Here is a 16,233-nt window from a genome sequence, read left to right on the forward strand (position 1 = left end):
TATTTATTCCTATATAACTGATATAACAAGTGACCCCCAGGGCGGGGCCTCTTTTCTCCTCAGAGGTATAATTTGAACAATCTTGTTAGTGATCCACTAGGCAATGCTACATACCAAATATCAAAGGCCTAGGCCTTAGACTTTCAGACAAGAAGATTTTTGAATTTTTTTTCCTCTGTAAGTCTATGTTAAACTTGGGACCCCTAGGGCAGGGCCTCTTTTCACCTCAGGGGCGTAATTTGAACAATTTTGGTAGAGGAACACTATGCAATGCAACATATCAATTATCAAAAGCCTATGCCTTGCAGTTTCAGGCAAGAAGATTTTTAAAGTTTTTTCCTATATAAGTATAGGTAAAACTAGAGACCCCCCTGCCTCTTTTTTTTCACCCCAAGGTAATGATTTGAACAATCTTGGTAGAGGACCACAAGGCAATGCTTCATACTAAATATCAAAGACCTAGGTCTTGCGGTTTCAGACAAGAAGATTTACAAAGTTTTTTCCTATACAAGTCCATGTAAAACTTGGGACCCCCCAGGGTGGGGCGTCTTTTCACCCCAGTGGCATAATTTGAACAATCTTCATAGAGGACCATTAGATGATGTCACATGCCAAATATCAAGGCTCTATGCCTTGCGGTTTTGGACAAGAAGATTTTTAAAGTTTTTCCTTTTGGTTGCCATGGCAACCAGAGTTCTGCATGGAATTCAATTCTTTGAACAGTTTTGAAAGAGGCCCACCCAAGGATCATTCCTGTGAAGTTTGGTGTAATTCTGCCCAGTGGTTTTCAAGAAGATTTTTTTAGAAAATGTTGATGGACACACGACAGACATTGAGCGGTCACAAAAGCTCACTATGAGCCTTTGACTCAAGTGAGCTAAAAAATGTTCAAAAAGCGCTTACCATCAGCATCAGCACAGATGATATTTGGACTTTTGCCTCCCAGTTCGAGGGTGACTCTCTTCAAATTGGACGTAGCAGCATCAGCAGCAACTATCTGACCAACCTAAAGTTAAAATTTCAACAAATAAAACCTGCAACACAGTTGTTTGAATAGAAGCTTTGGTCGATAAACCTGTCAGTTTAATAGGCAACTCAGTCATCATGACTGGTTATTAACAATAAATTAATTATGCAACGCAGTCTGCATATTTTTTTTTTTTCAGTGGGAAATTCAGTTCAGTTTAACTTTTAGCAGGCTGGCGGCAAGTGATTCTGCCTTTGCGACAACCGTGCAGGCTGATCATGGTCTGCAACTGTTTGCTATTCAGTCAGTAAATTTTCAGTGAACACCCCTTCAAGGCTTCGAATAACAAATGGTATTGCCCAAATTGAATGATGGACCAGTCCATTTCAGAAATTTAGCAAGAACGCTATTCTCTTTATGGTCTGATCAATGTAAATCAAATTCAAACAGTGTTGAGAATCCTAAGTTCCAGGTATTTACAGCACTATTATTACTGCTTATTTGAAAATATTTAGCAGTCTTTGCTTTCTGATAGTATATACGTCCACAATAAAACAACAAACTGGAACCTTGACATATTACATTCTTGTTATTAAATGTCTATTTCAAAAGGTAATAAAATGTGCAGCATATAAAAGTCTCATAAAAGCCAGTGTTTGTACATTTTTTTCCAAGTCTCAGATCCTACAACTGAAATTTTTATGACGAAGAATTTTCAAATGTTCTGACATTTATAATTATACATACATGTAATATTCATACACTTCCCATTTCTATTTCTGAAACATTGTGAATAAACTTAGTAAAATTCAATAGATTTCCAATGAAATTAATTTTATAAAACAAAAATTCTAACATTCTAGAAACAAATAAGTAGAAAAAACTTTGGCCTGAATTTTTTGTTTGTGCATTTTATCATACCCATCTTCTTTCATATCAGCAGTCTGAAATATTCATGCATAAAATGCATAACTTAATATTCATACATGTACAATACCCTATATTAATGTTTTTACACTAGGATCAGTTAGTGGAAACATTAACAAGAGGGCCAAGATGGCCCTAGGTCGCTCACCTAAGAAACACTCCATAACAGTGTAAAACATGTTTGACCTAGTGATTTCATGGAAACAAATATTCTGACCAATTTTCATTAAGATTGGACCAAAAAATTGGTCTCTTGCAATAAAACAAGCATTTTCTTAGATATGACCTAGTTTTTGACCCTAGATGACCCATGTTCAAACTCGACCTAGATTTTATCAAGGCAATCATTCTGACCAAAATTCATGAAGATCAACTGAAAAATACAGCCTCTATCACATACAGAAGTTTTTTCTTTGATTTGACCAAGTGACCTAGTTTTTGACCTCAGATGACCCATATTCAAATTCGACCTAGATTTCATTAAGGCAATCAACCTGACCAAATTTCATAAATATCAACTGAAAAAAACAGTCTCTATCGCATACACAAGATTTTTCTTTAATTTGACCTAGTGACCTAGTTTTTGACCTCAGATAACCCATATTCAAAACCGACCTAGTTTTCATCAAGGCAATCACTCTGCCCAAATTTCATGAAGATCAATTGAAAAATACATCCTCTATTGCATACACAATGTTTTTCTTCGATTTGACCTAGTGACCTAGTTTTTGACCCCAGATGACCCATTTTCGAAAACAGCCTAGATTTTATCAAGGTTATCATTCTGGCTAAATTTCATGAAGATCAGTTGAAAAATACAGCCTCTATTGCATACACAAGGTTTTTCTTTGATTTGACCTAGTGACCTAGTTTTTGACCCCAGATGACCCATTTTCGAACTTGGTCTAAATTTCATCAAGGCAATCATTCTGACCAAAATTCATGAAGATCAATTGAAAAATACAGCCTCTATCGCATACACAAGGTTTTTACGTGATATGACCTATTGACCTAGTTTTTGACCCCAGATGACCCATTTTCGAACTCGGCCTAGATTTCATCAAGGTAATCATTCTGACCAAAATTCATGAAGATCAATTGAAAAATACCGCCTCTATCGCATACACAAGGTTTTTCTTTGATTTGACCTAGTGACCTAGTTTTTGACCCGAGATGACCCATTTTCGAACTCGGCCTAGATTTCATCAAGGCAATCATTCTGACCAAAATTCATGAAGATCAATTGAAAAATACAGCCTCTATCGCATACACAAGGTTTTTCTTTGATTTGACCTAGTGACCTAGTTTTTGACCCGAGATGACCCATTTTCGAACTTGGCCTAGATTTCATCAAGGTTATCATTCTGACCAATATTCATGAAGAAGGTTTGAAAAATACAGCCTCTATTGCATACACAAGGTTTTTCTTTGATTTGACCTAGTGACCTAGTTTTTGACCCGAGATGACCCATTTTCGAACTCGGCTTAGATTTCATCAAGGTTATCATTCTGACCAATATTCATGAAGATTAATTGAAAAATACCACCTCTATCGCATACACAAGGTTTTTCTTTGATTTGACCTAGTGACCTAGTTTTTGACCCGAGATGACCCATTTTCGAACTCGGCCTAGATTTCATCAAAGTTATCATTCTGACCAATATTCATGAAGATTAAATGAAAAATACAGCCTCTATCGCATACACAAGGTTTTTCTTTGATTTGACCTAGTGACCTAGTTTTTGACCCGAGATGACCCATTTTCGAACTCGGCCTAGATTTCATCAAGGTTATCATTCTGACCAATATTCATGAAGATTAATTGAAAAATACAGCCTCTATCGCATACACAAGCTAAATGTTGACAGACGACAGACGACAGACGACGGACAACGGACGCCGGACATCGAGCGATCAGAAAAACTCACCTGAGCATTGCTCAGGTGAGCTAAAAAGAACCTAATGTCACGAAAACTGTGATCAATATATCGCAGGGAATTTGTACATTTAACTATAGTGATTATGTGTATAGTTTTGAATTATGTATAATGTCTTATTCAGACTGAACTACATAACTGATAGTTAACATACTTCAGTAGATCCTGTGAATGCCACTTTGTGTACGTCCATGTGCTTTGAGATAGCTGCCCCGGCTGTAGGTCCGTACCCCGGAATAACATTGAGTACACCCTCTGGATATCCAGCCTGTAATATAGAGCAATGAATTTACCAGTAATCAAAGTACTTGAAGGTCTGAAAGTTTGACATGTGCCTTGCGATTGCTGCCCCGGCTGACAGTTCAAATACCCCAGAATAAAACAAGAGTACATCCTCCAGATATCCAGCCTGAAATATAGTGATAAATTATAAGTAATAAAAGTAACTATGTTTGATATGTGCTTATATAATGAGACAAAGGCCCCTACTGTAAGACGATATCCTCGAATAAAATATGAGTAGTACTACACACTTTAGTGACCCTATTCCGGGCTGAAATTAAAAATGACCTGAAATTTTTCGTTACCAATTCAGCAATTAAATTGAAATAATGAAAGTTTGGAATGTGCTTTAAAATAGCAATGCCAGGCACCTTGCCACTATTCTTTACCCTCATAATGCTGAGCACATTTCAGCCATGAATTATAAGTCTGGCAAGTGCCTTGAGATGCCTGACCTGACAGTTTGTCCATTTAACTTGAAGCACACATTACAGAAACCAAGAGTTCATTTTCTTGCTACCTGAACAGCAATAAAAGCACTAAAAATAAGAAATAACAATTAAGTGCACATCCAGTACGGTTATATGTAAAGCAAAACATATTACTTTTTGATATTTTCTGGAATCTGAAAAATCTAAGCTGAAATTAGAAAATATCAATCTGCATACCTGTAGACTCTTAAAGTTAGAAAAAAAAAATTAATAGACTCAGCAGGGAATATCACAGACACAAATCATTCTTATCTTACAACTACTTCAAACATTTCAAACAGAATCTTAAGTAGAACCTATAGTATGGAAGCACATAGGGGACATCAAAGTTTATTTCTATAATCTCAGTCCCAAAAGGAAGTGTCTTTAAGTTAATAGTTTTTTCTTGTTCCTATAGCATATAATCCAGTCTTATGCTTTTTCTCTCTCATTTCATTTCACATGACATCTCAACTTCATTTTGTTTGTTTTTTTCATCTTGATTTCTACTGGGATCTAGGATATAGAGTTTATGAAGTGAATTCTTTGTGAAAAAGAAACCAATAGGGAGTGACCGAACAAGGTTTCTTTTTATTGAAAGAATTCTCTTCATGGACTCTTTCTGACATGATGTGAAATCTATGTTTGACCAATCAGAATTGCAGAGTCTGCAGTTGTGTTAATTTAATTGACGTTTACAAATCGTATCTGATTCTCCGCCTACCTTTGACTGACACCTCGAAGTAACAAAAATGTGTCGGCTACCTTCGAAATACGATAAATTTGTTTGTTTGTGTGTTTTGGGTTTAACGCCGTTTTTCAACAGTATTTCAGTCATGTAACGGCGGGCAGTTAACATAACCAGTGTTCCTGGATTCTGTACCAGTACAAACCTGTTCTCCGCAAGTAACTGCCAACTTCCCCACATGAATCAGAGGTGGAGGACTAATGATTTCAAACACAATGTCGTTTATCAAATAGTCACGGAGAACATACGCCCCATCCGAGGATCGAACTCACGACCCTGAGATCCGTAGACCAACGCTCTACCTACTGAGCTAACCGGGCAGGTTTGAAATACGATAAAGGGGCAGTCATTGGTATGCATGCACATTAAGTCGACGCTCTTCAGCATGTAGAGTCGTTCTTCAGAAATTATTTTTCTACAGTCAAACAGTTACTGGTCTTCATGAATAAGAAACCACACTTTTTAGCTCACCTGAGACCAAAGTGCTCAAGGTGAGCTTTTGTGATCGCCCTGTGTCCATCGTCCTTCCGTCATCGTCATCAATTTGACTGTTAACATTCTAGAGGTCACAATTTTGGCCTAATCTTAATGAAACTAGGTCAGAATGTTACCCTCAATAACATCTTGGACGAGTTCGATATTGGGTCATCTGGGGTCAAAAACTAGGTCACCAGGTCAAATCAAAGGAAAAGCTTGTTAACACTCTAGAGGTCACAATTTTGGCCCAATCCTAATAAAACTTGGTTAGAATGTTACCCTCAATAAAATCTTGGACAAGTTCGATATTGGGTCATCTGGGGTCAAAAACTAGGTCACCGGGTCAAATCAAAGGAAAAGCTTGTTAACACTCTAGAGGTCACAATTTTGGCCCAATCTTAATGAAACTTGGTCAGAATGTTACCCTTAATAAAATCTTGCACAAGTTCGATTTTGGGTCATCTGGGATCAAAAACAAGGTTACCAGGTCAAATCAAAGGAAAAGCTTGTTAACACTGTAGAGGCCACATTCATGACTGTATCTTCATGAATCTTGGTCAGAATGTTACTCATGATGATCTCTAAGTCCAGTTTGAATATGGGTCATGTAGGGTCAAAAACTAGGTCACAAGGTCAAATCAAAGGAAAAGCTAGTTAACACTCTAGAGGCCACATTTATGACCATATCTTAATGAAACTCGGTCAGAATGTTAATCTTGATGATCTACAGGTCAAGATCAAATCTGGGTCAGGTGGGATCAAAAACTAGGTCACCGGGTCAAATCAAAGGAAAAGCTTGTTAACCCTTTAGAGGCCATATTTATGACTGTATCTTCATAAAACTTAGTCAGAATGTAAATCTTGATGATCTTTAGGTCAAGTTTGAATCTGGGTCATGTGGGGTCAAAAACTAGATCACTGGGTCAAATCAAAGGAAAAGCTAGTTAACACTTTAGAGGCCTCATTTATATATCTTGATGATCTTTAGGTCAATAGGTCAGGTGAGCGATACAGGGCCTTCATGGCCCTCTTGTTTTTAAAATAACTCGTTCTGATTGGTCAAAAAAGTAGGTTACACACATTGAATTATATCAACTGTAAAGAAATTCTTATCCACTTTGTAGAGCATTTTTTCCTACAAGATGTTGTTAACAGAATTTTCTATTTAACAAAAAAAAACACATGTTGGTCAGTCTGTTCATAATGTTATTCACAATTGAAAAGAAACAAGAGCTCGTCGAACACGAAATGCCCCCCTTGATGCATTCAGTAATTGCACAAGGAACAGAAATTATATGCTCACTGTAAACAAAAGTTCTACCGTTTTGGTCCAATCTGACCTTGACCTTTAACCTATTAACCTAACAAGAGATCGCAGAGTGATCTTGGCAACAACCACTGAGCCATTTATGAATGTTCCAAATTTCAAGACTAGCTCAAGATCAAAGTCAAGGTCAAATTTTACTTCGGTACAAAACACTGTGCATGTGGTCCAAATTTGAAAGCTGTGGCTTGAGAAATGTGAAAGTAGGTCACTAGATCAATTTCAAGGTCAAGGTTCATTTCAGTAGACAGAACTATGCATGTGCTTCAAATTTGGAGGCTGTAGCTTGAGAAATGTTAAAGTAGATACTAGGTAAAAATCAATGTCAAATTTCAATTCAGAACACAAAAATATGCAAGCAGTCCAAATTTGAAGCCTGTAGCTTGAGAAATGTGAAAGTAGGTCACTAGGTCAATCTCAAGATCAAAGTTCATTTTGGAACACAAAGTTATGCATGAGGGCCAAATTTGAAGGCTGTAGCTTGAGAAATGTGAAAGTAGGTCACTAGGTCAAAATCAAGGTCAAATTTTATTTCGGAATACAAAACTATGCATGTGGTCCAAATTTGAAATTTGAATGTGAAAGTAGGTCACTAGGTCAATAACAAGGTCAAAGTTTGTTTCTGTACACAAACCTATGCATGTGGTCCAAATTTGAAGGCTGTAGCTACAGAAATGTGAAAATAGGTCACTAGGTCAAGATCAAGGTCAACTACTGTCAAGGTTCGTCTTGCCACTTAAAACAATACATGTGGTCCAAATTTGAATGATGTAGGTTACAGACATGAAGATTCTAAGTTTTTCCCTATATAAGTCTATATGAACCATTTGACCCCCGGGGTGGGACCATATTTGACCCTAGAGGGATAATTTGAACAATCTTAGTAGAGGACCACTAGATGATGTCATATACAAAATATCAAAGCACTAGGACCTGTGGTTTTGGACAAGAGGTTTTTCAAAGTTTTTCCCTATAAAAGTTTATATAAACCATGTGACTCCATGGGTGGGGCAATATTCGACCCTAGGGAAACTAGAAAATGCTTTTGTAAAAAAGCGCATGTCTCCCCCAATGCAAAGTCCTATAGGCAAGAAGTCAATAGGGGTCAGGAGCGAAAGTCAAAGAGACACTGATGGTTGGCTGCAATAGGGATCATCTACTTGGCATGTCCAGTCATCCCGCTAAATTTCAACACTCTTGGCCTAGTGGTTCTCAAGTTATTTTCAAAAAATGATTTTACATGAACAGGCCACTGTGACCTTGACCTTTAATAGACTGACCCCAAAATCAATAGGGGTCATCTACTCTGCATGTTCAATCATCCTATGAAGTTTCAACATTCTGGGTCAAGTGGTTCTCAAGTTATTCATCGGAACTGGTTATCAATGTTCAGGCCCCTGTGACCTTGACCTTTAACGGAGTGACCCCAAAAACAATAGGGGTCATTTACTCTGCATGAACAATCATCCTATGAAGTTTCAACATTCTGGGTCGAGAGGTTCTCAAGTTATTGATTGGAAATGGTTTTCCATGTTCAGGCCCCTGTGGCCTTGACCTTTAACAGAGTGACCCTAACATCGTTACGGGTCATCTACTCTGCATGACCAATCATCCTATGAAGTTTCATCATTCTGGGTCAAGTGGTTCTCAAGTTACTGACCAGAAATAGTTTTCAATGTTCAGGCCCCTGTGACCTTGACCTTTCACAGAGTGAACCCAAAATCGATAGGGGTCATCTACTCTGCATGACCAATCATCCTATTAAGTTTCAACATTCTGGGTCAAGTGGTTCTCAAGTTACTGACCGGAAATGGTTTTCAATGTTCAGGCCCCTGTGACCTTGACCTTTAATGGAGTGACCCCAAAATCGATAGGGGTCATCTACTTTGCATGTACAATCATCCTATGAAGTTTCAACATTCTGGGTCAAGTGGTTCTCTAGTTATTGATCGGAAATGGTTTTCAATGTTCAGGCCCCTGTGACCTTGACCTTTGACGGAGTGACCCCAAAATCAATAGGGGTCATCTACTCTTCATGACCAATCATCCTATGAAGTTTAAACATTCTGGGTCAAGTGGTTCCCCAGTTATTGATCGGAAATGGTTTTCAATGTTCAGGCCCCTGTGACCTTGACCTTTGACGGATTGACCCCAAAATCAATAGGGGTCATTTACTCTTCATGACCAATCATCCTATGAAGTTTAAACATTCTGGGTCAAGTGGTTCTCCAGTTATTGATCGGAAATGGTTTTCAATGTTTAGGCCCCTGTGACCTTGACCTTTGACGGAGTGACCCCAAAAACAATAGGGGTCGTCTACTCCGGCAGCCCTACAACCCTATGAAGTTTGAAGGTTCTAGGTCAAATGGTTCTCCAGTTATTGCTCGGAAATGAAGTGTGACGTACGGACGGATGGACGGAAGGACGGACAGGGCAAAAACAATATGTCTCCTGGGGGAGACATAATAATCTGAACAATCTTGCTGGAGGATCACTAGATTTTGCTACATACCAAATATCAAAGCCCTAGGCCCTGTGGTTTTGGACTAGAAGATCAGAAACCGTTTAACTGTTCCTGGCAAATGTGACCTTGACCTTTGACCATCATGACCTCAAAATCAATAGGAGTCATCTACTGGCCATGACCAACCTCACTATCAATTTTCTTGACAATAAGCCAAAGCATTCTTGAGTTATTGCCCAGAAACCATTTTACTGTTCCTGGTCACTGTGACCTTGACCTTTGACATACTGACCTCAAAATCAATAGGGGTGGGTCATCTGCTGGTCATGACCAACCTCCCTATTAACATTCATGATCCTAGGCCAAAGCGTTCTTGAGTTATCATCCAGAAACCGTTTTACTGTTCAGGGTCAGTGTGACCTTGCCCTTTGACATACTGACCTCAAAATCAATAGGGGTCATCTGCTGGTGATGACCAACCTCCCTATCAACTTTCATGATCCTAGGCCCAAGCGTTCTTGAGTTATCATCCAGAAATGGTTTTACTGTTCAGGGTCACTGTGACCTTGACCTTTGACATACTGACCTCAAAATCAATAGGGGTTATCTGCTAGTGATGACCAACCTCCCTATCAACTTTCATGATCCTAGGCCCAAGCGTTCTTGAGTTATCATCCGGAAACAGTTTCACTGTTCAGGGTCACTGTGACCTTGACCTCTGACATACTGAACTCAAAATCAATAGGGGTCATCTGGTGGTGATGACCAACCTCCCTATCAACTTTCATGATCCTAGGCCCAAGCGTTCTTGAGTTATCATCCTGAAATGGTTTTACTGTTCAGGGTCACTGTGACCTTGACCTTTGACATACTGACCTCAAACTCAATAGGGGTCATCTGTTGGTGATGATCAACCTCCTTATCAATTTTCATGAACCTAGGCCCAAGCATTCTTGAGTTATCATCCGGAAACCATTTTACTAATCAGGGTCACTGTGACCTTGACCTTTGACATACAGATCTAAAAATCAATAGAGGTCATCTGTTGGTTATGAACAACGTCGCTATCAACTTTTATGATTCTAGGCCCAAGCCTTCTTAAGTTATCATCCGGAAACGGGTTGGTCTACATACCGACCGACCGACAGACATCTGCAACACAATATACCCCTCCTTCTTTGCAGGAGGGCATAATAAAAAGAATATTTTTTAAACTAGTTTTAAAAGCAGAGATAAATGTTGAACAGTCAGTGGTCTCTTCTTAAATTACAGCATGTCATTGTCAGGTAATTTTATGTTTTTACACAGTCTTTTTTTATGGGTTTTTAATAGGTCAAATGGCAACTTTCCAGATCCTATCTCCTGGACATAAAATTTCATGATTCATGGATTTTCTGACTTAAAATAAGTGTCAATGTTACTTGTCTGCTGTGATTTAATATCTTGGATTTCATTACAAAACAACAGCTGTCGGAGGACAGCAACGCTCGACTATTCAACAGCCTTGTTGCTTGAATGAATACGAAAGTCGAAAAAGGGGCATAATTTAGTAAACAAGAGGGTCATGATGACCCTGGATCGCTCACCTGAGTAATATGAGTACATGTTTCAAATGTCAAACTGATGATTTTTAGATGATTTGAACAGATTTTGTAGAAGTCTACTAGGCAATGTTACATATCAAATATCTAAGATCCAGGCCTTCTGGTTTATTTTTAGCAAATTTATGAAGATTTCCCTCAAGTAACCCCTGGGGCCGGGTCAATTTGACCCTGTGGGGGGGGGGGGGGGGGGGGGGGGGGGGGGTCAAGATTCGAACAAATTTTGTAGAGGTCCACTAGGCAATGCTATATATCATATACCTAAGCTCTAGGCCTTCTGATTTATTTTAAGAAAATTTTTGAAGATTTTTCTATGTACAATCAAGTAATCCCATGGGATGGGGTCAATTTGATCCTGGGGTCATGATTTGAAGAAATTTTGTAGAGGTCCACTAGGCAATGCTACATGTCAAATATCTAAGCTCTAGGCCTTCTGGTTTATTTTTAGAAAATTTTTGAAGATTTTCCTATGTACAATCAAGTGACCCCGTGGGGCAGTGTCAATTTGACCCCGGGGGTCATGATTTGAACAAATTTTGTAGAAGTCTATTAGGCAATGCTAAATGTCAAATATCTAAGATCTAGGCCTTCTGGTTTATTTTTAGAAAATTTTTGAAGATTTTCCTATGTAAAATCAAGTGACCCCTGAGGCGGTGTCAATTTTGACCCCGGGGGTCAAGTTTTAACAAATTTTGTAGAGGTCCACTAGGCAATGCTTACATGTGAAATATCTAAGCTCTAGGCCTTCAGGTTTATTTTTAGAAAAATTTTGAGGATTTTCCTATGTAAAATCAAGTGACCCCTGGGGCGGGGTCAATTTTGAACCCGGGGTCATGATTTGAACAACTTTAGTAGAGGTCCACTAGGCAATGCTACATGTCAAATATCTAAGCTCTATGGCTCCTGGTTTTTGAGAAGAAGATTTTTTTAAGATTTTCCTATGTAAAATCAAGTGACCCCTGGGGCGGTGTCAATTTTGACCCCGGGGTCATGATTTGAACAAACTTGGTAGAGGTCCACTAGGCAATGCTTCACACCAATTATCTAAGCTCTATGGCTCCTGGTTTTTGAGAAGAAGATTTTTTTAAGATTTTCCTATGTAAAATCAAGTGACCCCTGGGGCGGTGTCAATTTTGACCCCGGGGTCATGATTTGAACAAACTTGGTAGAGGTCCACTAGGCAATGCTTCACACCAAATATCTAAGCTCTAGGGCTTCTGGTTTTCGAGAAGAAGATTTTTAAAGTTTTTCCTTTCTGTTGCCATGGCAACCAGAGTTCTGCATGGAATTCAATTCTTTGAACAACTTTTGTAGAGCTTCACCCAAGGAACATTCCTGTGAAGTTTGGATGAAATTGGCCTAGCGGTTTATGAGGAGATGTCGTTCAAAGTAAAAGTTTACGGACAACGGACGACAGACGACTGACGCCGGACGGTGACTGATCAGAATAGCTCACCCTGAGCCTTTGGCTCTGGTGAGCTAAAAAGTAAAATAGGGTTATGGAACCTGCATAGTGCTTATCAGCTAAAGACAGTGGACAAGTGTGTGAAGTTTCAATCCATTTCCATTAGTGGGTACTGAGATACCAGCCTACATATAAGAATTTAACCTAAAACTCCTAAGTTGAAAAAGGGGCATAATTTTGTAAAATGCGAAGTCGAGTTATTGACCCTTTGCACTGCATGTCATATCATGACAGTGAACTAGTGTGTGAAGTTTCAATCCTTTCCCATAGTGGATACTGAGATACCAGCTAACATACAAAAACTTAACCAAAAATTTCTATGTTGAAAAAGGGGCATAATTTTGTAAAAAAGCAAAACAGAGTTATGAAACCTGTGCAATGTAAGTCAGTTTATCACAGTAAATAAGTGTGTGAAGTTTCAATCCATTTCCACAAGTGGGTACTGAGATACCAGCTTACATACAAAACCTTAACCAAAAATTTTAAGTCAAAAAAGGGGCATAATTTTGTAACAAGAGCACCGCCTTGCGGGTGCTGACGCTCATCTGATTTTTTTTGTGTAATAGAAATATTGTCCTACCCATGATTTTCTAAGTCTAAAAAGGGCCATCATTCTTGCAAAAAGCAGGATAGAGTTATGTTTCTTGATGTACAGTGTCCACTTATGATGGTGAAAAACTGTTGCAAGTTTTAAAGCAATAGCTTTAATAGTTTATGAGAAAAGTTGACTTAAACATAATACTCAACCAAGAAAATGATTTTCTAAGTCCAAAAGGGGCAATAATTATTGCAAAAAGCAGGATGGAGTTATGTTGCTTGCTGTACAGGGTCAGCTTATGATGGTGAACAAGTGTTGCAAGTTTCAAAGCAATAGCTTTGATAGTTTAAGAGAAAAAGTTGACCTAAACATAAAACTTAACCAAGAAATCTGATATTTTCTAAGTCAAAAAGGGGCCATAAATCTTGCAAAAAGCAGGACGGAGTTATGTTTCTTGCTATACAGGGTCAACTTATGATGGTAAACAAGTGTTGCAAGTTTTAAAGCAATAGCTTTGATAGTTTAGGATAAAAGCTGACCTAAACATAAAACTTAACCAAGAAAACTGATTTTCTAAGTCCAAAAGGGGCAATAAATCTTGCAAAAAGCAAGATGGAGTTATGATTCTTGACGTACAGGGTCTGCTTATGATGGTGAACAAGTATTCCAAGTTTCAAAGCAATAGCTTTGATAGTTTAGGAGAAAAGTTGACCTAAACATAAAACTTAACCAAGAAATCTGATATTTTCTAAGTACAAAAGGGGCAATAAATCTTGCAAAAAGCAAGATGGAGTTATGTTTCTTGCTATACAGGGTCAGCTTATGATGGTGAACAAGTATTCCAAGTTTCAAAGCAATAGCTTTGATAGTTTAGGAGAAAAGCTGACCTAAACATAAAACTTAACCAGGCAACGCCGACGCCGACGCCGACAACCGCTCAAGTGATGACAATAACTCATCATTTTTTTTCAAAAAATCAGATGAGCTAAAAATGCAAAATAGAGTTATGGAACCTGTGCAATGTAAGTCAGTTTATCACAGTGAATAAGTGTGTGAAGTTTCAATCCATTCCCACAAGTGGTTGCTGAGATACCAGCTTACATACAAAAACTTAACCAAATCAGGACGCGGACGTGGACGCGGACGCCGACGCATGGGTGAGTCCAATAGCTCTACTATTCTATGAATAGTCGAGCTAAAAACACTAAATCTATGAGAATTACACCCTCGAGCACAAGAAATACTTACTTCACAAATTATTTGAATCAAAGAAATGAGATACAGCATATAAAATTTAACATCAAAAGAGCTCTGGTAAATCTTTGATGAAAAAAGGGGAACAATTCTGAACAATCAAGGTGCAATTCCAGCAAGACTTCTGCACAACTCTGACCCAAAAATTTTTTTCTGACATATCTTCTGACATATCCCTGTTGTTACAGACAAAATAAATCTCTAGGTATGTAGCTTTTGCTACCTCAATCATGCTATAAAATAACTTTACTTTGATTACCTTTAAAAGAACAGTCAAACTTGCACTAAAGACCACCTTTGGATAGAGACTACCTGGCTCCGCTAGTTTCATTTCTAAAGTACAGGACCCACAATGCAGACAAGGATTTCCACAAGAAAATGGAAAATGCCAAAATTGCATGTAAAAGATTATGTAGTGTATTTTTACCTGTAAAGAATGAAATCTGTAAATAAAAACCCCTTTTAGGGCCTCCAAAGCAGCATAGCCTCTATATACAAGTTTGACTGTACTGGCCTAAATGCTGTTGGAAAGTTATTGACTGATTTTCTACAGCTGGCTAACATTTATTTGAAGAATTTTATCTGGAAGGCAGGAGATTAATCTTTGCACCGAAAACCAGATGAAAAGGTAGCTTGCTAGGTAAACATTTTGTAACACACAAAATAAATGAAGAATGAAACTTTTTTTTTTTTTAAATTAATCTCTTTTTTTGTTTCAATTAATATTTTACAGATTTGAGCATAAATTCAAACCCATCAGTTACCGTCTGACTCAGTACCATACCCTCACCCAAACCCCACATGGCATTCAAAAAATTTATTTTGGAAAAATTGTGGTCATTTTTTGGGTGTTTATGGTAAAAACAAATAGTTTCTCATTTCTGCAGTTTATCACATTTTAACAGCACTTAACCTAATCTCTTTTGAACAATAACATTTATGACTATAAATGCTGAATATTTATGAATCATAAGCATGCAATTAATTTCTGTGATGATTTTTATCATCTTGCAAAAACAGAACTCTTAAAGGAAAACAAAATATGGACACCACTTAAGTTATACCCTGTAAATTAAAAGTGTTTCTAAAGTTCGCGAAATTTCACAAAACTCTGGTGTTATGTGAAAATATAACACACTGATTAGATTTTAATCTGAATTAAATTTTAATTAGATTTAAGTTAAACACAGGCATTTCAACTGTTCAAAATTAGGTTTCCTTTAGAAATGAAAAAAAACTCCATGCATTGTCAAAAAGATGAGGGGATTTTATTGTACTAAGCCATTATACAGTCAAACATGTACAATCTGTCTTGTGGATGCTTACAAAATTAAGTTGACTGACATAATTATAGCTGCTTAAAGTCCATATGCTCTTTCATTTTATGTTAAAAGGCAAATAAAGCTACTATCCAATAGAAAATTTACCTAATTACATACTTAGAAAAGGATTCCTTTCAATATTGCACATGAACTGAGACAGTTAAAGTCATAAAGGGAGATAACAAACAATGAAGTTAATAAAAGGTTTTATTGGTATTAATAAAACACATTAACAGCACCATGACCCTTAAATACATACAGCTGATAAGGCATAAAAAAATTTGTTTGTTTCCAGTAACACGGTAAAAAGAATTAGGGTAGGTAGGTCGGTATTTTTTTTTCTCGGAAATTATTTTTGTAACAAAAAATGATTACAAATAAGGGGGTTATGCCTTTAGAGCATCAGTAAGTTTATTTCTTACATCACTGACCATGTTTAAAGCATTATAAGTATCT

The 16,233-nt window shown here is 37.6% G+C and overlaps 1 protein-coding gene across 1 annotated transcript in view; it reads right to left on the reverse strand.

Annotated features, from left to right (window-relative positions):
* LOC123566639 (aldehyde dehydrogenase, mitochondrial-like) overlaps positions 1–16,233 on the reverse strand; it is a 61,713-nt gene that overhangs the window by 15,985 nt on the left and 29,495 nt on the right. The window contains exons 7-8 of the mRNA XM_045360926.2: positions 3,987–4,100; positions 904–1,006 (exon numbers count right to left, since the gene is read on the reverse strand). Coding sequence (XP_045216861.2) covers positions 904–1,006; positions 3,987–4,100 — 217 coding nt within the window. The remainder of the gene's footprint in view (positions 1–903; positions 1,007–3,986; positions 4,101–16,233) is intronic.

Source organism: Mercenaria mercenaria, chromosome 8 (assembly GCF_021730395.1).
Source record: "Mercenaria mercenaria strain notata chromosome 8, MADL_Memer_1, whole genome shotgun sequence".
Taxonomy (NCBI): domain Eukaryota; kingdom Metazoa; phylum Mollusca; class Bivalvia; order Venerida; family Veneridae; genus Mercenaria; species Mercenaria mercenaria.